Raw genomic sequence first — 24,591 nt, forward strand, 5'->3', positions numbered from 1 at the left:
TGCTATAATAGGATACTGGACAAACCTGAGTTGTCTTCTCTGGAACAGCAGAGATCAAACAGAGGTTTATAAGGTTAAGAGAGGCATAGATAGAAAAGACAGACAGTATTTTTTCCCCAAGGTTCAGAGGTATCTAAGGTAATTTCAAAGGAGATGGAGGGCCATTTTTTTTGTACAGATAGCGCTGGGTGTCTGGAGTGAGCTGCCTGGGGTGGTGCTAGAGGCAGATACACCTGGGACTTTTCAGAGACGTTTAGATAGGCATGTGAATGTGAGGAAAATGGAAGGATATGGCCATTGTGTAAGCAGAAGGAATTAGTTTAGTTGGCCATTTGACTATTAGTTTAGTTGGCCTGTTCCTGTGCTGTACTGTTCTATGTTCGAATCACTATCTTTGAAGACATTTAGACAGACTTGTAAAATAAGCTCGCCATTAGATGCAGTGATGATCAATGAAGGTGGGAAAAGTCTGCATGGTAAGGATGGACCATAGAGCACCATGGCATGAAGAGAACATCACCTCCAGACAGAAGATTTGACTGATGCACCTCAGTCTGAAATGTTTAGACCACATGATATTGGAACAGAATTAGGCCATTCAGCACATTGAGTTCGTACAACTCTCAACCACGTTCTCCTGCCTTCTCCCTGTAACCTTTGACCCACTAATTAAGAACCTATCAACTTCTATTTTAAATATACGCAATGATCTGTCCTACACAGCTTTCTATGGCAATGAATTCCACAGATTCACTACCCCCATCTCTATTCTAAAGGATGTCCTTCTATTCTGAGGCTGCACCCTCTGGTCCTAGAGTTCCTCACTATGGGAAACATACTCTCCACGTCCACTCTATCTAGACCTTTCAATGTTCGGTAGTTTTCAATGAGATACCCCATCATTCTTCTAAACTCCAGTGAATGCTGCTCATTCACTTTGTGAGCCTCCTCTAAACCCTCTCCAATACCAGCACATGCTGGCCCAAAACTACTTACAATACTCTACAAGTGTGGTCTGATCGATACCTTATAAAGCCTCAGTATTATACAGTATACTTTCTTCTGTATTTTAGTCCTCTCAAAATTAATGTTGTAGGAGTGTCGAGAGAAACTGATACAAGTGTAATTACTTCTAATTTACACTTTATTCCCCCATCAACAAATGGTGATGTCGTATAATCCCCACCCCCAAAACATAATGACATAACACACATGGCGAACTTAGCAACAGTCTAGGTGAACTCTGCCTAATGAAAGTGAGGAGACCCTACACACACCACCCTACCGCCCCCCCCCCCAGAATTCACCCTAGCAGGCAAAGTCAAACGAGCAGGGGCCCGCAAAACTCAGCAAGCCTCCTCTTGCCTTCACGGGCAGGTGCCGGGGAGGAACAGGCAAAGTTAGACAGTCTGGAGGTGGGAGGCTGTGGTGTTTTCACTAGAGAGTCCAGGTCCAAATGGGCAGGCTTGAGACAATCCACCGAAACCCTGTCCGGGATACCTCCAAACATTTATCCCCCGCTTCCCACGTGCGGAACGGGCCATCACGAGCAGCTGCAGGGGACCCTGATGTCCATCCTGACGCACAAACACTGATTTCGCCTCCCGCAGACCCGGCAACAGGTGTGGCCGTGGCAGGCCATACTGCGTCGTGGCCACTGGAGCGAACATTTTGGCGCTGTCCATAGAAGCCGACTGCTCTGAGAAGCGGATAATGGGACCATGGATGTTGGGAGAAACCGTTTGGCACCCAGAGGGGTTGCCCAAAAATGAGCTCCGCAGAAGAGGACTGAAGGTCCAACATGACCCATGGCAGTCTGTCCACACACGGAGGCTTGCACAGACAGCGGCTTTCATTGAACGGTGGAACCACCCGCACAGACCGTTGGCCTGAGCGTGACGAGCCGTGGTCTGGTGCAGTCTGACCCCCGATCACGGGCAACCACCCACCAAAGCCTGGACGTAAACTGCGTCCCTCGGTCTTAACAGATATATGATGGGGCCGAACCGAGCGATCCATGATCCGCGGCCAAGATGGACGACAGTGGTCAACATGTTGTCCTATCAACGATATTGTGTGGTGTGGGAGGTGAGTAAACCCGTGGGACAGGGGCAATGGGCCAGCCCAATCCACGTTCTCGTGGTCGAAGCACAGCTCAGGGACTGCGAAAGGAGTTAGGAAAGAAGCCCCTATGAACCTTCTCGCATTGACATGCCAAACAAGCACTAGCCCAGTCAGTCCCTGAGGTCCTTCTTTATCCCGTGCCACAGAAACTTTCCTGTCACCAGTTTCTGTGGTGCTCTTCGGCCCGAGTGAGAAAGCCCGTGGAACACATCGCCAGCTCGCTGACACTATCAGCCTGGGTTGCCCCATCGACACATCACACAGTGGTGAAACACTGCTGTCCATGAGACGCTGAAAAGTCAGGCCACGTTCTTCAGCCCCAATGGCATTGGAAGACTCTCAAACAAACCAAACAGTGTAATAACAGCGGTGTTAGGAATGTCACTCTGGCGGACAGCGATCTGGTAATAAACGCGAACGAGGTCCACCTTCGAGAAAATAAGTTCCCCTGCCAGGTGGGCAGAGAAATTGTGGATGTACAGGACTGGGTATTCATCAGAGGTCGTGGCATCATTGAGGTGGCGGTAATCACCACATGGATGCCACCTACCCCCTCCCACCAAGTTTTTGCACAATATGGAGAGGGGAAGCTCACACACTGCTGGATTGCCTGATGCCCAGGCACTCTATGGCATCTCCAGGTCATGGCGCCTGGCGTGGGTGTGGTGACGATGTGGAGTTTCACCCCATGCACAGTGGTGGAGGAGGAGAAGGTGGGCTTGGTCAGGTCCAGGAACTCAGTGAAGAGGCGGAGGAAGTCATTGGAGGTGGAAGGTGTGCTGGATAGCTCGGAAGTGCCAGAGAGGGAGTAGAGAGTCTCTGCATTGACAACGCACTGGTGAAAAAAATGAAAATAACAGCCCCCAAAGCATAATAACGAACAACACAACACGTAAAATACATGGCGAACTTAAACCTTAATAATCTGGGTGAATTCTGCCTCATGATATTAAGGAGTCCCTACAACATTGCATTTGGTTTCCTTACCATTTACTTAACCTGCAAGTTAACCTTTAGGGAATCCTGCCTGAGGACTCCATGTCCCTTTGCACCTTTGGTTTGCTAAATTTGCTACCTCTTCAGAAAATAGTCTATGCCTTTATTCCTTCCTCCAAAGTATATGACCATACACTTCCCTACACTGTATTCCATTTGCCATTTTTCCTGTTTTTCTAATCTGTCTAGGTCCTTCTGCAGGCTCACTGTTTCCTCCAAACTACCTGCCCCTCCGTCAATTTTTATTGACCGCAAACTAGCCACAAAGCCATCAATTCTGTTTGACAGCTTTTGAAAACATCCTCTTTGCATTTAGCCTTTGCAAATGTTCTAAATTTAGTAAAGATATTTCATTTTTCAAAACTTCTACCCAATCTTTTCTCATAATTGATCATCTTCTGGGGGCACAACGATAAAGCTGATAACTTAAAGCTCCAGTGACCAGTGACCCACGTTCAATTCTGACTTCCACTGCAGTCTGTGTGTAGTTTTGTCTATTCTCCTTCTGACTGCGTGGGTCCCTCATTCCCTCCTACACTCCAAGGCTGAGTGTCAGTAGATTAATTGGCCACTAAATTTTTCCTTGCATATAGGTGTCTGGAAAATTTTTAGGGAAGTCGATGAGATTGCTGGGAGAATAAAACAGGATTAATATAGGACTATTGTAAAGGGGTTCATCTGGTCAGTGCCTGAAGTGCTTGTTTCTGTATTGTCACTTTATAAGTCCATCTGCTTTACCTTGCCCAATCAGTCCTCATCGAGCACTGTTTAAGAAGAGTTTTGTGTAGGTAAGCTGGCAGCTGGCTGCCTCTGTCCTCTGGATCTGCCTGCAGGACCTTGGTGTCAAGGGATCAGCACTTGCCAATCCCAGCTCTGAGGTGCCAGTTGCCAGTGTCCCTGGACAGAAATCTGTCCCAGGAAGGCCAATCTTTAAGGAGATTTAGTTAACTAGGACAGCAAAAATTGTCTTCACTTCAGATCCCTCTACAGGAGGGGATGGGATGGTCTCAGGACCTCTTCCCAGTGGCAGCCATTCCCAGACTGTCCTTTTGATCACTGGCCCAACCACTGATAGGGCCCAGATAATTTGTCTTCACTCCCATTCAGTTTGGGGTGGCTGCCTTCAGACACTGTGTCCAATTTCTTCTCTTTCCTGGTCTGCCCTGCCATTGAGGTTGTGAAACTTGATGTCTGCCATAACTCGGATCCCTTCTCGTCTATTTTCCCAATATCTTTCTATCCTGATCTATATAATTAATCATCTACCTTCCAGAACCAACCTTCATTACAAAGTACATTTACCATTATACTTCACAATGCTGTACATGGCTTGCTGACACATTTCCTTTGTGTTCCCACCTGCGGTTTTCTTCCACTAGGAATGGTCAGATGTGAAACAGCAGGCTGGTGTTCATCACTTAAGTTCTCCGTACTGGGTAGACTTGATCCCTTGTTCAGTCTGTGAGTGTGATAATAAGGTGAGTCATACAGTGTAACCTGAGTTCAGTGTTTCCTCTGGCTGCATCGCTAGATCTGCACTCAGAGATGTCATTTGTCTAGAGCACCATTTGGTCCCATGCACCTGGGAGTGAACTCTGCATTTTCAGGCAGCTCCCTTGCTTTGACTTGGTCACTGGGTTTGTGAAGACCATCTTCTCTCCCTTTGGCTTCCTCTGACCAGTAAAATGTTGTTACAGTTGTTCTTGGCCCCTCAACATGTTAACTCATTATAATGGTCCTTCACATCTCCTTATGATCTCATTAAACTGGCTTCCTGTCAATTTCCATCCTGACGAAGGGTCTCGGCCCGAAACGTCGACAGCGCTTCTCCTTATAGATGCTGCCTGGCCTGCTGTGTTCCACCAGCATTTTGTGTGTGCTGTCCTGTCAATTTCCATCCTGACGAAGGGTCTTGGCCCGAAACGTCGACAGTGCTTCTCCTTATAGATGCTGCCTGGCCTGCTGTGTTCCACCAGCATTTTGTGTGTGCTGTCCTGTCAATTTCCATCCTGACGAAGGGTCTCGGCCCGAAACGTCGACAGTGCTTCTCCTTATAGATGCTGCCTGGCCTGCTGTGTTCCACCAGCATTTTGTGTGTGCTGTCCTGTCAATTTCCATCCTGACGAAGGGTCTTGGCCCGAAACGTCGACAGCGCTTCTCCTTATAGATGCTGCCTGGCCTGCTGTGTTCCACCGGCATTTTGTGTGTGCTGTCCTGTCAATTTCCATCCTGACGAAGGGTCTTGGCCCGAAACGTCGACAGCGCTTCTCCTTATAGATGCTGCCTGGCCTGCTGTGTTCCACCGGCATTTTGTGTGTGCTGTCCTGTCAATTTCCATCCTGACAAAGGGTCTTGGCCCGAAACGTCGACAGTGCTTCTCCTTATAGATGCTGCCTGGCCTGCTGTGTTCCACCAGCATTTTGTGTGTGCTGTCCTGTCAATTTCCATCCTGACGAAGGGTCTTGGCCCGAAACGTCGACAGCGCTTCTCCTTATAGATGCTGCCTGGCCTGCTGTGTTCCACCGGCATTTTGTGTGTGCTGTCCTGTCAATTTCCATCCTGACAAAGGGTCTTGGCCCGAAACGTCGACAGTGCTTCTCCTTATAGATGCTGCCTGGCCTGCTGTGTTCCACCGGCATTTTGTGTGTGCTGTCCTGTCAATTTCCATCCTGACGAAGGGTCTTGGCCCGAAACGTCGACAGTGCTTCTCCTTATAGATGCTGCCTGGCCTGCTGTGTTCCACCAGCATTTTGTGTGTGCTGTCCTGTCAATTTCCATCCTGACGAAGGGTCTCGGCCCGAAACGTCGACAGCGCTTCTCCTTATAGATGCTGCCTGGCCTGTTGTGTTCCACCAGCATTTTGTGTGTGTTGTCCTGTCAATTTCCATCCTGACGAAGGGTCTCGGCCCGAAACGTCGACAGCGCTTCTCCTTATAGATGCTGCCTGGCCTGCTGTGTTCCACCGGCATTTTGTGTGTGCTGTCCTGTCAATTTCCATCCTGACAAAGGGTCTTGGCCCGAAACGTCGACAGTGCTTCTCCTTATAGATGCTGCCTGGCCTGCTGTGTTCCACCGGCATTTTGTGTGTGCTGTCCTGTCAATTTCCATCCTGACGAAGGGTCTTGGCCCGAAACGTCGACAGTGCTTCTCCTTATAGATGCTGCCTGGCCTGCTGTGTTCCACCAGCATTTTGTGTGTGCTGTCCTGTCAATTTCCATCCTGACGAAGGGTCTCGGCCCGAAACGTCGACAGCGCTTCTCCTTATAGATGCTGCCTGGCCTGTTGTGTTCCACCAGCATTTTGTGTGTGTTGTCCTGTCAATTTCCATCCTGACGAAGGGTCTCGGCCCGAAACGTCGACAGCGCTTCTCCTTATAGATGCTGCCTGGCCTGCTGTGTTCCACCAGCATTTTGTGTGTGCTGTCCTGTCAATTTCTATCGATGTGTTCCTTTTCTCTGCTTGCCCATGATCTGCATGCTCATTTCCTTTCTGTGCCTTACCCTTCCCTTTCTGCTGAGTCTTTAATTGCTGTTACTGCTGCAGGCAGCTGCACCTCTTCAAACGGTTCCTGATAGTGTTTGACGTTTAGGACTCCCTGACATGTTTCACGAACATTCTCTCATGTCCTGTCCCAGCTTGGAGCTTCTATCTCCCCAAGGATTTTTTTGTTTGTTCTGTGGATCATATTTAATGCTGTCCTAGTCTTGCTCATGTTATTTCTTCCTTTCATGAGTCTATAATAGTATCTGCCTTACTAAGTGTATCTATCCCCAGAACTGTACCCTTGTTGTTTGGCACATACAAAATCCCACAGGAATCTGCACTCCCTCCATCTTAAATACCTGAGGCTCAATTCTTTCTGCCCTTGTTGTTTCACGCTCTGCATTGGTATTGCAAATCATATCTCCAGTTATGGGCAAGGGTCAATCAGTTATTTATGCTGATGACTGTGTAGCTAACATACCACATTGCTGGCCCCCCACTAAACCTCTTAGGTACATCTGTGGGTGACTGGTACTTGTGATGGAGGCTGTCTGACCTGGATGCTGATCTCACCACCTCTATTAATCCATTTGGACAGAGAAGGCACTGTTGTTATTTCTGCCTGTGTTGATGGATGATTCTCATATTTTTCTCCCATTTTATGACATTGCCTCCAACTATGTCCTGATAGGCCTTAGCTGTAGCCAATCATCTTCTTTACCCTTCTACAACATTTGTACATGTACTGTGGCACTCCCTTGGTAAGTGTCCTTGTTGCTGTCACACAAAGCAAGTCCTTTGTGTCTTCACAGTAGCTACATCCACTACAGGCACTTTACAACTTTTCTTTTCCCTCCTCTGGTCTGTCTTACCAGCCCATGATGCAATTGCAGGGCAGGTTAAACCCACTGCTATCTCCAAATCTAAAACTTCGGTGGGCCTTCCTTCATCATTTTCAGGAAAACTGACCCATCCCTCCCTGGGTTGTCCAACCTGAGTGTTCCTCATATTGCCAATATTTACACTTTGCATAATCCATGGGAGATTCATCAGCTCTCTGAACCACTGACGTTATCATTACTCAGTTACTCTCACCGCCCCCCAATCACTACCTTAGTTCTCCCTGAAAGAAGCAACATTTTTCCTGGCATTAGCACTAGCTGTCAATTCACCATCTTGCACTCCCCGCATGATACTATCCCACATATTCCTCTGGCTTCTTAGGTAAACAAAGAGAAAACTGAAATAATTGTTTTTGGTGCTAAAAAAGCATGATTAAAAGTCAGTGCTCACTTAGAATCTCTGTCGTTACAGATCACAAACCAAGCCAGAAACCTTGGTGTTGTGATGGACTCCGGTTTAAATTTTAACTGCCACATTAAAACAATTACAAAGTCAGCCTACTACCATCTTAAAAATATAGCGAGAGTTAAAGGCCTTATGCCTCAGCAAGATCTAGAAACTCTTGTCCATGCTTTTATTTTTAGTATGCTTGACTACTGCAATGTTGTTTTCACAGGTCTCTGTAAAAAAAATTCCTCAGACAACTGCAGCTCATTCAGAACACTGCTGCTGGAGTCCTCACTTAGACCAAGAAAGTAGAACATATCACTCCAGTTCTTAGATTGCTGCACTGGCTTCCTGTCCATCAGAGGATTGACTTTAAAATATTACTACTGGTTTATAAAGCACTGAATGGTCTAGCGTCAAAATACATCTCCCATCTCTTTCTGCTTTATGAGCCTTCCTAAGCTCTCAGGTCAACTGGAACAGGTCTGCTTACTGTCCCCAGGGCCAAAACTAAACATGGTGAAGCAGCTTTGAGTTCCTATGCTCCACATGTCATGAATAACCTTCCAGAGGATTTGAAGTTTGCCCCAACTTTAAGCTCTTTAAATTGAAGCTTAAAACTTTTCTTTTTGCTGTATCTTTTCATTAGAATCTCCTGCACTGTAATTTGTTGTATTTATTTTTGTGTGATTTTATTCTTTAATATATTGTCTGCAATTTGATGTTTGATGTTTATATCTTGTTCTGTGTAAAGCACTTTGAACAGCCTTGTGTTTGAGAAGTGCTTTACAAATAAACTTGCTTGCTTACTGACATATCTTTTGGGTCTATTTGGTGAATTTCAATAATTTCTTCAAGCTCACACCAGAATTCTAAATTCCCACAAGCATCTTTGAGTGAGAACAGCTCTGATAAAATTCTCCCTGATTTTGTCAATCTGACAATCTGATTCTCCCCGGGGAGGTGAAGGGTCTGTGAATGATGGTGATCAGAATTGAGGGCTGGCTCTTGTCAGGATTCTCAATCTGCCATTGTCTGACCTCAATATGTGCCATTCCAACAGATGTACTTGGGTATAACCTCTCCTTTAAATATCTCCACACTAATTCCAATATTAAACAAAATATAAGAGGTGGATAAAAATTAGCCACTACGTATTAAAACCACAGAGTATGTACTCTGCAGGCTTCTACTTCTGTGCCGCCGAACGTGTGATGCCAGTTGTATTCTGTTCCATTTAAAACTCTGTTACTCCAAAGTTTCAAACTTGTTCTTAACACACACAAACACTCACAAACAAGTGCTACTATCCAGTTCCCCCAGAACACATCCCTCGAGCATTCTGAATGGTCAGTAACTACCTTTTAACTGATTTTCCTGTCTTGCCAAACTATCAAAAATTGTCTGGTCCCTTACACAAACACCGTTTTTATATTTACCACCCTATTCTTTGATACTTCATAATCACATGATCATTAACCTGAATGGATATAATCAAAGGTTTCAAAGGTACATTTAATGTCAGAGCAACGTATACAATATACATCCTGAAATGCTTTTTTCTTCACAACCATCCACAAAAAACAGAGGAGTGCCCCCAAAGAATGAATGACAGTTAAATGTTAGAACCCCAAAGTCCCCCCCAGCTCCCCCCTCCGCCACCAGCAAAATAAAAAGTATCAGCACCCACCACTGAGCGCTTCAGTGTGAGCAAAGCATCAGCAGAGACACAGACTTACAGTACCCCAAAGACTACTCGTTCACCCGGTAATTCAACATACTACAGGCTCTCCTGGGTGCTACTCTTAAAAATACTCACCCCCTTAGACTGCTTAAGTTGCTGTGGGTCACAAACGTATCCCAGACAAGCCCATATGTAGAAGTCTTTTTTTCTTCACAACAAGAAGGCACTCTTCTGGAAACTCTCTCAGTAGAGGCTCACAAACCCCAAAGTACATCTCATTTTTATACCCTTAAAGTCAACTGTAACAGCAGGTGATTAAATAAAATGTCAATAGTTACAAGGACATTATTAACTTCAATATTTTAGGTTGACAATGCTTCCTTTGAGCTACAGTGGGAGACATCTATGAATGTTCAAGCATCCCTTCTGGGACAAACTAATGATACAGGTATTCTAAAAGTTTATGCAGACAGAGAGCAAGTTGCTAGAGCACCCAATAGATCAGCTATTGATTGCAACTCTACTTGTGAACATGTTTGATATGCTAAGTGACAACATCAGCCTGTTCTGGCAGCTTGAACTCAGTCACAATGGTGTAATTAACTTAGCCCATGTTACCTGGATTGATACAGACCCAATTATCACAACCCCATCATCTTAACGTTTGGCTCATGCATATGCAAATGTCTCATGGTCACCATTTTGCAAACCATATCTCTTAGTCTGTGGGCAGCTTGTGCTCCTCAGGCAGTGTTAGGCATGCCTTAATCACATTACTGTACAATGTACAATCCACACTAAGGACTGAAGACTGGGTCTTGTTTGAATTAATATCTGCCATATTCACTTAAGTCCAAAATACTCCGTAACAGGCTGAAGAGCTTTCTCTTTGCTTTATGACTCTAAGACTTTTTCTAAAAGGAGAAAGGCAAAGAGGCAGCACGAGATACAATGCTTGAAACACTTATCACTAGGTACAGGTGATCTACGACTCTTGAATGGACCTCGTGTGATAAAAATGAACTTTTTACCTCCCAGTATACCTTTCATAGTCCTTGTATGTTTAGTTTTACCAGCTGGCATTGCTCAATTTGCAGGAACTGAGAAAGGCCACCAATTTGTGCAAGGAGAACCAAAGTTATACCTCTATGTAAAGTGGGCCTGAGAGAATTGCCTGCTAATTTGGGGACAGCCTCGAAGACATGTAACTTTGGGGTTACTATTCAGCATCAATACTGCTCTACGTCCATTGTAACAGATGAGTAACTCCTTTTGTTCATTAAAAGATGCACAGAGGAAACCTTTCTAACTGGAGCAGAGTGAAACAACTCTTGGTTTGATTCCCATGCCACTCACTCTGGGTATACCCCCACTGCACTTTTTCTGCAGCTACCATTCTGCATTCTGTTTTATTTCTTTTGTCCTACCTGGATACAATGAGAGGTTAAAAACTGGGGGAATTGATATGACTGTAGGAAGAATAGGTAGGCTTAGTGTAAACAGGTGGTTGTTGCTGACTGGGTGGATGAGAGGACTGTTTCTATATGACTCCATAATTCACAAACTGGCTCCCCAGGGGTTGTTCTCACCAATTAGTTCACCCAGCAGCAGAAATCAGCCAGAAAGACATTGAACGAGGCACTTAATCCCAATTTCAGTGCAAGTCCTCCCATCCAATCGCTGTAAAACTACAATGGTAAGAGTACAAGACCTAAATCTCGCGTTGCTGACCGGGATTTGAGCATTTATCTCTGAGAAATGTTACTCCAGACTTGTTATTTCCTCGGTGCGGAGCGGGGCTGCGGAGTTTAGAATTGACTTCTGTCGCTCGCTCACTCTGCATTCCTAACATTCCGGCGCTGCTGGCCCTGCAGATTGAACTATGGTGATTAAAGTCTACATCGCCTCTTCCTCTGGCTCCAAAGCGGTAAGGATCACGGGACTTCTGGACGGGGCAGAAAGAGGGGCAGAAAGTTGTAGGAGTTTCATTGGTTGGTTAAAGTTTATATTAGTTTTGTGGAATAGAAGCTTTGTCCCTGCTTCAACATGGAACTTGGAAGAGTGTAGCCCTATACTCCAGCGCAGTTGGGTTTATGGTGCCGAGCTGATGTTATATCGGCAGGTTGGGGCACGCGAGAACACCACGACTAACGCTGGTCTCCAACTCGACCCGTCCCCACCGGAGTGACTCCTGTACCTGCCCACTCCGGACAGAAAAACAGGCTCACCCCGATACCAGGAACTCTCCGCAAACATTTCCAAACACCAAAACCAGAGCTGGTGGACGCGAAGGTCACGATTCCTTGCACCCGCAGCTGAATCTATCACAGACTGGGTGGTCTTCAGCGTCTACACCAGATTTACGGACACCGCTACAAACAAAACAGTTCCCATAATACTAAATTCAAAAGTTCAACGTCGCCGCATACGTTCATTCCGATCTAGCCACCTCTAGTCCAACTGTGGTAATCGTTCTTTCTAATCAAACTTACGTACTTTCGATGCCTTTGTTTCGCTGCAGTAGCGTGTTGTGACTATATTGAGTGATTTTTGTGTATTCTCCGATTTATTGTCAAGTTTGACTTGATGATTGTAAACCCAGTAAGAGTCTGTAAACTAAGAAACAGATTTAAGCTTTTATGGAGATGGGTGATAATGGGGAATTTTGTATTTAGTGATTTAATCCTGTATTTCTGCGCGAATCTGACGCTATTTGACCGCAGGTTATACTGTAGCTGACAGTGTTAATTTCCTTCGTCTCTGTCCATGGAGCAGTTAATCTAAATGATCAGAATTCATTTTTGTTAGAGCATTATAATTAGTAAGAACCCTAAATTTCAGTTTAACCTAAATTATCAAAATCTTACAAAGTAAATGGCGAAGTCTCATCTCCCATAGCAACAAAAGTTATATATTGACAGACGTGCGTGCATTCCTGTCAAAGCAGCGCTGGCTTTAGAAATGCATGCTTTTGGAGATCAGGACGTGGTCAGGGAACCACTGTAATATTGCTGTTGTTCGTTGTTACATTTGAACAGGTCAGGAGTGGGATCTCTATGCCAGATGCTGAAGGTGTGGTCCGTGGAATGATGCCTTTGGAGTAATCCATGAATTGCACCAATACCATGGACACAACTCCCTGAACAGAGAGTCCTAGAGCACTGTAACACAGAAACATCTCATCCCTGTCTGGTCCCATCACTCACACTTGGATCCCTCCATTCATGTGCTTACCAAACCACTCTTAAATATTGCCATCAAACCCACATCCACCACTTATCTTGACATCAGTCCACGCAGGAACCACATTCTGAATGAAGAAACTTTCCCTTGGGTTCCCCTTAAATACTTCATCTTTCACCCTTAACCAATGACATCTAGTAGTCTCACCCAACATCAGTGGAAAAAAGCCTATTTGCATATATCCTATCTATATCTCTCATAATTTTGTATACCTCGATCAAATCTTCCCTTTTCTCAAATGCTCTAAGTAATAAAGTCCTAACTGTAATAATCAGATCCTCAGGTCCCAGCAAGACCCTTGTAAATTTTCTCTGTACTCTTTCCATTTTACTCATTTATTTCATGTATAAGTGTGTAACCAGAGCTGCACACAATACTTCAAATAAGTCTTGTACAACTTCAACAAAACATCTCAACTCCTGCACTCAATACTTTGATTTATAAAAGCCAATATACCAAAAGTTTTCTTTGCAACCTTACCTACCTGTGAGACCACTTCCAATGAATTATGGACCTGTATTCCTAGATCCCTTTGTTCTACAGCACTCCCCAGTGCCCTACTGTTCACTATGTCAGTCCTACCCTGATTTGTCTTCCCAAAGTGCAACATCTCACAGTTGTCTGCATTGAATTCCAACTGTCAGTTTTACAGCTGGTCCAGATTTAGCTGCAGGCTTTGATAGCTTTCCTCACTTTTCATTGTGCCCCTAATCTTCATGTCATTTGCAAATTTGCTGATCCAGTTTACCACATTATTATCCAAGTCATTAACATAGATGGCATAACACTAGTCACAGACCTCCAGTAAGACGCAACCATCTACTACTACTCTCTGGCTTCTTCCCTGAGTCAATGCTGAATTCAACTTACTGCTTCATCCTGAATGCAATGTGATTGAACCTTCTAGGCCAGGCTCCCAAGCCGGACTTTGTCAAAGTTCATGTAAACAACATCCAGTGACTTTCCTTCATAAACTTTCCTGGTAACCTCAAAAATGTGTAAGATTGGTTAGACATGACCTGTGACACAAAGCCATGTTGACTATCCCTAATGAGGCCATGTCTATCCAAATCAGAATCAGACTTTAATCGCCAAGTACCTATGCACATACAAGGAATTTACTTCCGGCAGATGTTGTCTCTCTGCTCATAACAATAATAATGATAAATATAAATGAAAATATAGATTATACATACAGGTAGTGCAATCCAAGTAATAGTTAGCCGACAGTTAACCGGCAGTTAACTGTTCAGCAAAGTGACCGTAGTAGGGAAAAAACTTCTCCAGTGCCTATTAGTCTTAGTCTGGAGGGATCTGAAGCGCCTACCAGACGGAAGCAGATCAAACAGTCCATGCGCAGGATGGGAGGAGTCCTTTATGATGTTCCCCGCCCTCTTCTTCAACCTGGAAGAGTACAGGTCCACAATAGAGGGCAGGGAGGCTCCAATGATGCGCTCGGCAGTCCTCACTGCTTTCAAATTCAGTCCCTCAAAATTCCAGTAACTTTCCCAGCACTGACTTCAGGCTCACTGGCCTATAATTTCCTGACATTCATACAGCCTTTCTTGAGCAACAGAACAGCATTAGCTATCTTCCAGTCCTCCAGCACCTTGGTCGCAATTAAGGATGTTTTTACTACCTCTCCTAGGGCCCCTGCTATTTCTGCTCTGAGGGTTCTGAGGGTACACCTTGTCAAGCCCTGGGGAATTATCCAGCCTAATTTTCCTTGAGACAGCTAGTACCTTTTCTGTAATCAGGATGTGACCCATGACTTCACTATGGTTTTGCTGCAGTTCTATAGACTCTGTGTGTATTTCTCAAGTAAATGTAGAGGCAAAGATCTGTTTAAGATCTCCCCCATCTCTTTCAGCTCCATGCATAGATGACCACACTAAGCTTCAAATGTTTTGTCTTGTCAACAGCAAAAAGATAATTGCATTTTATGTAGTTGATTGAGGGATTAATATTGGCTAGGAAGCCAGGAGAGCAGGCTTGGTTTTCATAAATAGTGCCACTGACATGAGATGTAGCAGGACTCTGCTTTAAAATCTCATCCAAACATGGTACTTTGATGGTGTGGGTTTGCCACTTTAGAGACAATGGAATCTACTTGGTTTATCCAGCAATAGTGACACTGAAAACATCAAGGATTTGATTTTCTAGGGGAAAAAAATAAAATGCTTGCATTTCTGCAGATTAGTTTTTTCATTTAAAATTGCATAAAAATTTGTAGCTTTTTTACTGTACCTTGTGATGCGTTAAAATAGGATACATTAATATACAACAAAATAATGAGCTTGTACTATGTTGATGATGAAAATAATTATGTACAGCAGTCTTTTTTATTTCATGAAATACTTCTATTTCATCATACTTGGTACTGGTGTGGGGAGGTTAATTGCAGAGTGCCTGTGTTTACTGTTCAGTTCCACTGATTTATCAGCACACACACTGAGATGAATGTGGTACTACTGAGTGAGCTATCTACCGATCAAGGACACTTGATAGTGTTCTTCGAAAAACTGGTTAGAATGTTGGGGAAGAGGAGCCTCACTCATCTCAATGACCTCAACAAGTGGAGATGCGGCTGTTGATTAGAGAGATTGAGGGACCAGGTAGGAGAATCCATTAGGTGCACCCCTAACTCTTTCCACAAAGGAGTTGTTTGTGCAGTGAGGAATGGTCGGCTTGTACCTTGCTGAAGTCCACGTTCATCTCTTTGTTCTTGTACACATTGAGATAAATTGTTGGCCTCACACCATTCTACCAGCTGCCAGCTGTTTTACCTCCTTGCTGTATGCCATCTCGTCACAGAACTTAGAACATAAAAAACCTACAGCACAATACAGGCACTTCGGTTCACGATGCTGTGCTGAACATATACATATTTTAGAAATTACCGAAGGTTACCCATTGCCCTCTATTTTTCTAAGCTACATGTACCTATTCAGAAGGCTCTTAAAAGATGCTATCATATCTGCCTCCACCACTGTCACCAGCAGCCCATTCCAAGCACTTACCACCCATCTGCGTAATGATGTTGCCCCTGACATCTCCTCTACCTACTTCCAAGCACCTTAAAACTGTGCCCTCTCATTCTAGCCATTTCAGCCCTGGGAAAAAGCCTCTGACTATCCACACGATCAATGTCTCTCATTATCTTATACACCTCCAAGGGAAAAAGGCCAAGTTCACTCAACCTATTCTCATAAGGCATGCTCTCCAATCCAGGCAACATCCTTGTAAATCTCATCTGTACCTTTTCTATGGTTTTCTGTGATAAAGGCCCACTGGCATAGAACTTCAGTCCCTCCTCTACCTAGCTCCACTCCGCTTGGAGTTTTGAATTCTGTTCAGTAAGAGTGGGATACCTAAGTTTAACTGCTGCTGTTACTCGAATCCATAGTGGTTCCTTATGCTCAGGGAAGCAAATAGTGTTCTCAGGGCATTATTGATCGTATGTTGGGACAATAGGCTTCCTAAAGCACCCAACTCTCTGTTGGATAGGATGACTCGGGTATCCCCCTCATCCCATATCCTCAATAACCACACGGCCAAAGACTCCCCAGCCTTTTGTCTGTACCTACCCAATAAACTTGCTAATTCCTTAGAGGAGAATTCTCTGAGCTCTGTTGTGACCAGAGTGTCTGTTCCACCATCCCCCACACATTCCTGAGCCTTCTCTCCCTCCCCTTCTTGAGAGGAAGAAACTGCAGGCCAGTGTCTCCCATGGTGGGTGTGGGGATGCGTAATTACTGGCTTTTCCTGCACTGTTTCAGACACACAAGGGAGAAGGCAATCATTTCAAGGATTAGATCGTGGAACCACCCTACTCTCTTCTGCATTTTCATCATTCAGCTAGATATCCCCATCTCTGAGCCTTGTTGTAGGATCATCACCCCGTCTCAACGTGGTTCGAACCATAATGGGACCAGGTTCCCGATAGGCCCTTCAAGCCACCTCTAAATTCTGTACTTTTATTAGATGACAGGCTAGCTGGATATTCATATCTTCTAGCTTTGTAGCCCTATTCTGAGCCATCATTAGTGATTCATTCAGAATAATAGTGTCGACTGAGGTCTTTGAATTCATTCTTAAGACTCGCTATCATTTTATGCTGATGTCTTACAATTGTTATAAATAGCCAGATAGCATCCCGCCGACTCTCTTTCCTCCTGGGCAAACCCACTGATTTAAGTGTAGAAACAATGTGATGTCCCATTTCAACCCCGGTGAAATCAAACTGCTATATCCCGAGCTCTCAGTGCGGCCTCCTCTACGTACCTCTTTCCATTAGGTGTAGTCATCTGGTCCAGGTGACTGATCTACTGTACCTTTAGACCTGTCGGCTTCAGATGCACCTTCTCCTTAGTAATAGCAACTATACTCACTTCTGCTCCCAGACACACTCTAAGTTCTGGCATACTGCTAATATCTTCCACAATGAAGAGATGTAAAATACTTATTAAGTTCATCTGCCATTACTATCTCTCCATTTCATTTTCTAGCAGTCTGATATCCACTCCCACCTCTCTTTCTCTCTTTATATATCTGGAAAAATATTTTGTATCCTCTTTCATATTATTGGTTAGCTTACCTTCATATTTTATATTTTCTCTCCTCATGGCTCTTTTTAGTTGCCTTCAGTTGGTTTTTAAACTTTCCCAATTCTCTAACTTCTCATGAGATTTTGCTTATATATCCTCTTTTTTTTTGCTGTCTTTGACTTTAGCTTCTTCCTTTCAATCTGCATGGTGAATTCCTTCATTATTATGATCTCCAACTCCTAAGGGTTCCTTTACCTTAAGCTCCTTAATCAAATCTAGCTCATTACAAAATGCTTATTCCAGTCGATGGGTTTCGGCCCAAAATTTCAACTGTACTTTTTTCCATAGATGCTGCCTGGCCTGCTGAGTTCCTCCATGTTGCACCCATTCCAGAATTGTCTTTCCCCTAGTAGGCTCAACCACAAGCTGCTCTAAGAAGCCATCTCATAGGCAATCTACAAATTCTTTCTCTTCGGATCCAGCACCAATCTGATCTTCCCAATCTACCTGCATATTGAAATCCTCCATGACTATGATAACATTGCCCTTTTCCATCTGTAAGGACAGATACAGTATATAGTGCAGAGTCAGTGGAACTCCAGCAAAACCAGGAACCTTTTGTATGGAGTTAATTCCTTGTTCATCTGACTGAGCCTGATTCCTCCTAACAGTGTGAACCCACACAAGGGTGAGTCTGAAATAAACATGCTCAGATCTTGCTTGAAGACACTGGATGCTTAGTCTAGGGGATTAATAGTGTCAGATATCCCACCCTGCAAAAACTCATTTCAGGGAGGTAGCACCACCACCCCCGCCCCCTCAACCCCATATCCCCCCCCCCCCCCCCTCCAACCCAGTCAACTTCTAAGTGTATGTATACGGGACATTTGATTATGAAAGAACACAACAATTTATTTGATCACATATTGAAACTATTAACATATTAACGTGTGTGTGTGTGTGTGTGTGTGTGTGTGTGTGTGATACAGTCGGCCCTCCTTATCTGTGAGTGATTGGTTCCGGGACCCCCCACGGATACCAAAATTCGCAGATGCTGAAGACCGTTATATAAAGTGGTGTAATATTTGCATATAACCTATGCATGTCCTCCCATATACTTTAAATCATCTCTAGATTACTTATAACACCTAATACAATGGAAATGCCATGCAAATAGTTGTTACACTGTCTTATTGACAAGAAAAAAAGACTGCAGATTCATCCCACTCACAACGCAAGCAGCGAACAAATGAGACGCGAGGCGAGCAATGATCAAACGACAAGTAAAGCTTGTAATACCTGTACAGTAGTTGTTACACTGTCTTGTTTAGGGAATAAGGACGCTTTGGAGGAGGTTCAATAATACTAAAGTCAGGAACTGTGGAGGTTGAGGGCTGAGGATCTTCAAGCGTTGTATGTCGAGACTTCAGAATTGCAGATGCTTTAGTCAGAAACGTTGTTATAGGAAGCTATCTCTTCTTTTTCTTTGCATCATCAAACAAATCTTGCAGTGGTTGCAGGCATGTTGTTATCCCTCAGGCGACACGGAGGCTTCGTTCCATCGAAGGATCATAGTTGAGGATCATATCCTTTAACACTTGCACCTGGTGAAAAACTGCTGTAAATTTTTCAGCTGTCCAAATTGATGGCTCTGCCTCCTCTAAATCTTCTTCATCATCATCATCATCTTCTGTAGAGGTTTTCAGTAGATCTTCGAGTTCCTCGTTGGTAAGGGTTTTTCTATGCTCTTCTATGTGTTCCTCGACGTTGTTCTCAATCATGTTAGAGAAGCCTTCCCTACCAACTTCCCTTGCAGCATTCAGCAATTGTGAATTTCTTCCATAAATCCATGATGCTGCAGTCAGGGTTACATCAAGGGCAGCACGAATCCTCCCGAAGGTGAGGCAGGTGTAAGTCACCTTGATGATGCCTTGATCAAGTGGCTGCAGCAGTGACATGGTGTTAGGAGGTAGGAACATCACTTCCACATTATCGTCGGCAAAGCAGAGAGATTGGGGATGGCTGGGAGCATTGTCAATTATGAGGAGAGCCTGGAATGGCAGCCCCTTCTCTTCAAGGTATTTCTTCACTTCAAGAATGAAGCATTGGTGGAACCATTCCAAGAACAAGATTGCCGTCGCCCAAGCCTTCGTGTTGTGTTGCCAGAAAATAGGCAATTCTTGTTTTTGTTCTTAAGGGCCTGGGGCTTTTCTGCTCGGTAGACGAGTCCTGGCTTGATCATGTGACCAGCTGCGTTGCCACACAGCATCAGAGTAAGGCGATTTTTCCAGGCCTTGAACCCCGGGGCCTGCTGGGCACTCTTATGGATGTAGGTACGATTGGGCATCTTCTCCCAGAACAAGGCCGTTTCATCACAATTGAAGACTTGCTCTGGAAGGTAGCCTTTCTCTTCTATGAGATTCTGGAGCTCCTCTGGGAATGTTGCTGCGGCCTCAGCATTAGCCAATGCCGATTCTCCCGTGATCTTTACGTTCTTGAGGCTGTCGCGCTTTACATAGCCAGCCAGCCATCCCTTACTAGCCTTAAATTCTTTCTTTCGCTCTCATCGACCCCATCACAGTAGTGCTCATACAGACTAAGAGCTTTTTCATGTATAATTTGGCCATCAACAGGGATATGCTTCTGTGACATGTCCTCTAGCCACACACTTAATGCTTTCTCAGTCTTTGCAAGCACTTTATCACGAACCAGAGAGACCATTTTGGCTGTTGTAGGGGCAGCACTTAAACTTCCATGAATTTCAGCTTCTTTCCGCTTTATTGTGGGAATGCTCGATTCGTTCTTACCGACCTTGTGGCCCACTTCAGAAAGTGACATGCCACTTTTCAAAAGATCTAATATTTCTACTTTCTCGGTGAGAGATAGCTCTTAGCCTTTGAGGAATTGCTTTGACCATTGAATTGCTTTTTAGGAGTTATTTTCGTTCGTGCAAAGTAGTGCACGAACGAGACGCGAGGCAAATAATGCTTGAACAAGTGATGAAAGAGCACTTCCAGGTTTTCTCGATCCGCAGTTGGTTGAATTCACACATGCGGAATCTGCGGATAAGGACTGTACACACACATATACAGTGGCATTCAAAAGCTTGTGCACCCCGGTCTAAATTTCTGTTACTGTGAATAGGTAAGTGAGCAGAAGATGAACTGATCTCCAAAAGTCATGAAGTTAAAGATGAAACATTCTTTTCAACATTTTAAGCAAGGTTAGTGTATTATTTTTGTTTGTACAATTTTAGAGTGAAAAAAAGGAAAAGAGCGCCATGCAAAAGTTTGGGCACCCCAAGAGATTTGAGCTCTCAGATAACTTTTACCAAGGTCTCAGACCTTAATTAGCTTGTTAGGGTTATGGCTTGTCCACAATCATTGTTAGGAAAGGCCAGGTAATGCAAATTTCAAAGCTTTATAAATACCCTGACTCCTCAAACCTTGTCCCAATGTCCCAACAATCAGCAGCCATGGGCTCCCCTAAGCAGCTGCCTAGCACTCTGAAAATTAATATAAATGATGCCCACAAAGCAGGAGAAGGCTATAAGAAGATAGCGGAATGTTTCCAGGTTGCAATTTCCTCAGTTTGTAATGTAATTAAGAAATGGCAGTTAACAGAAACGGTGGAGGTCAAGTTGAGGTCTGGAAGACTAAGAAAACTTTCTGAGAGAACTGCTTGTAGGATTGCTAGAAAGGCAAATCAAAGCACCTGTTTGACTGCAAAAGACCTTCAGGAAGATTTAGCAGACTCTGGAGTGGTGGTGCACTGTTCTACTGTGCAGTGACACATGCACAAATATGACCTTTGTGGAAGAGTCATCAGAAGAAAACCTTTCCTGCGTCCTCACCACAAAATTCAGCATCAGAAGTTTGCAAAGGAACAACTAAGCAAGTCTGATGCATTTTGGAAACAAGTCCAGTGGACTGATGAAGTTAAAATAGAACTTCTTGGCCGCAATGAGCAAAGGTATGTTTGGAGAAAAAAGGGCGCAGAATTTCATGAAAAGAACACCTCTCCAACTATTAAGCACAGGGGTGGATCGATCATGCTTTGGGCTTGTGTTGCATCCAGTGGCACGGGGAGCATCTCACTGGTAGAGGGAAGAATGATTCAATTAAATCCCAGCAAATTCTTGAAGCAAACATCACACCGTCTGTAAAAAAGCTGAAGATGAAAAGAGGATGGCTTCTACAACAGGATAATGATCCTAAACACACCTCAAAATCCACAATGGACTACCTCAAGAGACGCAAGCTGAAGGTTTTGCCATGGCCCTCACAGTCCCCCGACCTAAACATCATCAAAAATCTGTGGATAGACCTTAAAAGAGCAGTGGATGCAAGACGGCCCAAGAATCTCACAGAACTAGAAGTCTTTTTTAAGGAAGAATGGATGAATATCCCCCAAACAAGAACTGAAAGACTCTTAGCTGGCTATAGAAAGTGTTTACAAGCTGTGATACTTGCCATAGGGGGTATTATAAGTACTGACCATGCAGGGTGCCCAAACTTCTGCTTCGGGCCCTTTTCCTTTTTTGTTATTTTGAAACTGTAAAAGATGAAAATAAGAAAGTAATCTTGGTTAAAATATTAAAGAAATGTGTCATCTTTAACTTTATGCCTTTTGGAAATTAGGTCGTCTTTTACTGGCTTAGCTATTCACAGTAACAGAAATTTTGACCGGTGGGGGTGTGTGTGTGTGTGTGTGTCTATATGTATTCTTTGTTGAGTATTTTGTTGGCAGTTTCAATGCTAATAACTAAATGCTAATACAAATAGCTTTTCTATTTCTTTTTCAAACTTTCCTTGTACTGTGATGTGGCTTGCTCGGCAGATTTGAGCATTTTGCCGGAAGTCTCAATCCTATAGCAGTTTGTGTCAATGAATTTGTTAATTTTGCAAGACATCAGATTCACAAGTGTTTTGTGAGACAGCTGACTTCTGAATTCTGTCTCAATGTGACACACCATGCTGAATGCCCTTTCTGCATCACAATTAGAATTTGGCAGCACCAAAGGCAGCTTCATCAATTGGCAGAGCTCTTTGAATCTCAACTGCCTTGTGCTCACAGATTTTACTTTGGACAGCTTCCCCCAGAACTCATCAACTGGCAAACTTTTGTAGTTTGGCACCAGTCCTTCAAGGTTAGTTGAGACATAATCCAGGACTTCCTGGATTATGGACTTCCTAAAAGAAATAAAAGCATAAGGTGTATCCTTATTTATATTGTCTTATGCAGAAAATGTGACATTAAAATATGTACTTATATTATCATGGAGTTTTTTTATTCTATTATGATTTTAAGCTAGTCTACAGGGAGTTTGGCCTCATCACGTAGGACATCAATAGAGTAGCTCCATATCAGCTAGCCAGCTAGTAACGTTAAATAACGTTAGCTAAGCTAATGAATGAATGGCACCTGTTAAACTCACCTTAACATGTCTTTTCCAGTCCTTTAACCGACCATGGGCAATAGAAAAGTCTACCCCCCTCTATCCCCCACCCACCCTCTACCACCCCCCTCTACACCCCGCTACCCCCCTCTCTCTCCCCCTCCCCACAAAAATCACTTTCCAGGATATTGTATATAATTTGCAGGCGTCAGGGAGCTGCTATCAATATGCAAGAGACTCCTGGAACTTCCAGGAGAGGTGCGATGTCTGTAGTGTTTACTGGCTTTATGAAGGATACACATACCACAGAGCTCTTTCTAGCTTATGTTCTTTGGCCTATTTTGATAGGAATTGTTGTCATAACTTTGAGATTCATGTCTAGAAAGTCTGGATAATGGGCACTGAATTCAGGTTTCCTACTGTGTGGTCATCTTTCAAAGCAGGAGAGAGGACGCTGGTCGAAGAGGAAATCAATTGGTGTGATATCTCGAAGAATGCCATACACTTGACAAAGCTTGACTATGTTATTGAAGTTGCAATGAGTCTTTGGTCTAAGGAGGCAGAGATTGGCACTTGTTGCCGAGAAAAATATTGGTAGCCAGTGCCAAATAGTAAACTCAATTTAAGATCTCTTGTTCTAAGTTTACTTTTGTATGAATGGGTCACTTGTACTAAAGCTGATCTTTACAGTACAGGGGAGGTAGGAGTTAAGAGAGCTTAGGTGGGAGCAGTTTGCATGGAAGGTACAAATCAATAATATTGAGAGCTGGGAGTCAGAAGCAATGTGCAGTGAGTGAGGGTGTTGGGGATCTCCTTGAAATGACAACAGTGAAGAAAGTAACCAATCTGTTAGTTTCATCACATCTTCTCTTAGATTTATTCCAAACTTAGTAAAGCAATCAAGTAACCAAATTTAAGGCCATACTGTTTCTCTATTTTCATCATAGGACTTGAGTCTTGCTTCCAGATTATTTAGTCCAGCTTTACTGGTATGGTAATGTTGCCAGTTCCATCCCTTATCCTGTTGTTTCAAGGGTTATAAGTTTTCTTCCCAATTTTTCAGAGGCTGCTGTGTGAAATATAAGCTCGAAGCAGCAAGGGAATGTAGAACACAGCTTGTTCCCTCATGTTCTGCCCTCTATGCTTGCAGAGAGCTCAGTTTGTGCAGATTCTGTGAGAATACTCTGAATCATTTCCTGAAAAGAGGCCAACTTTTTGCTTCTCTTGGCCCTGATTTCCTCCTTATTAAGGGGTGGAAAATTACTTTCTGGATGTAGTTAGCCAGGACTTGACTGGCGAAATTTCAAATCATCAAACATTTCACAGGGGTAATGCAATATGCTGAGTTTTTCAGCCAGCTTTACCTTTCCAGTGCTTTTATACATGATAGAGCTTCAAAACTAGCAAATAACTATGAATGACAGTTTAAATTAAACATGGAAGAATGCTGATGCCATTGTCTGATTATAACTAATGGAATAAAAGCAGAACAGGTCCAAAACACTAATTGGGTCAGGTAGCTCTATTTCTCTTGTGTCTACATTTTCTACATTTTTGTCTTATGATTTCCTGCAACAGCAGTTTTTATTTGTTTTTGAATAGTATCTGCAGATTACTGTTGACTTTAGATTCCTACATATTCTATCCCTGTAGGAAAATAGTAATTGGTAGATCAAATATCTCTATCCCGTAGTTGAATGATGATGAGCTAGCTGGTTAATTTCAGAGTTTGTGTGTGATGTACTGGCTTTGAGATGAAGAGAAGCTCTGGTGAGAGAGCTTTGGAACAGTCAGATATGAGGCACAGTTCCTCTCGAGTAAACCTC

General features: G+C 43.8%; 1 protein-coding gene across 2 annotated transcripts in view; it reads left to right on the forward strand.

The window, feature by feature from the left end:
• Window positions 1-11,318: 11,318 nt before the first annotated feature.
• Window positions 11,319-24,591, forward strand: part of LOC140734554 (adapter SH3BGRL-like) — an 85,612-nt gene continuing 72,339 nt past the window's right edge. Inside the window, exon 1 of one of the 2 annotated variants that reach the window (XM_073058683.1) lies at window positions 11,319-11,504. In XM_073058683.1, coding sequence (XP_072914784.1) covers window positions 11,460-11,504 — 45 coding nt within the window. In that variant the 5' untranslated portion in view covers window positions 11,319-11,459. The remainder of the gene's footprint in view (window positions 11,505-24,591) is intronic. The other variant, XM_073058684.1, reaches the window with a different exon arrangement.

Source organism: Hemitrygon akajei, chromosome 10, assembly GCF_048418815.1.
Source record: "Hemitrygon akajei chromosome 10, sHemAka1.3, whole genome shotgun sequence".
Classification (NCBI taxonomy): domain Eukaryota; kingdom Metazoa; phylum Chordata; class Chondrichthyes; order Myliobatiformes; family Dasyatidae; genus Hemitrygon; species Hemitrygon akajei.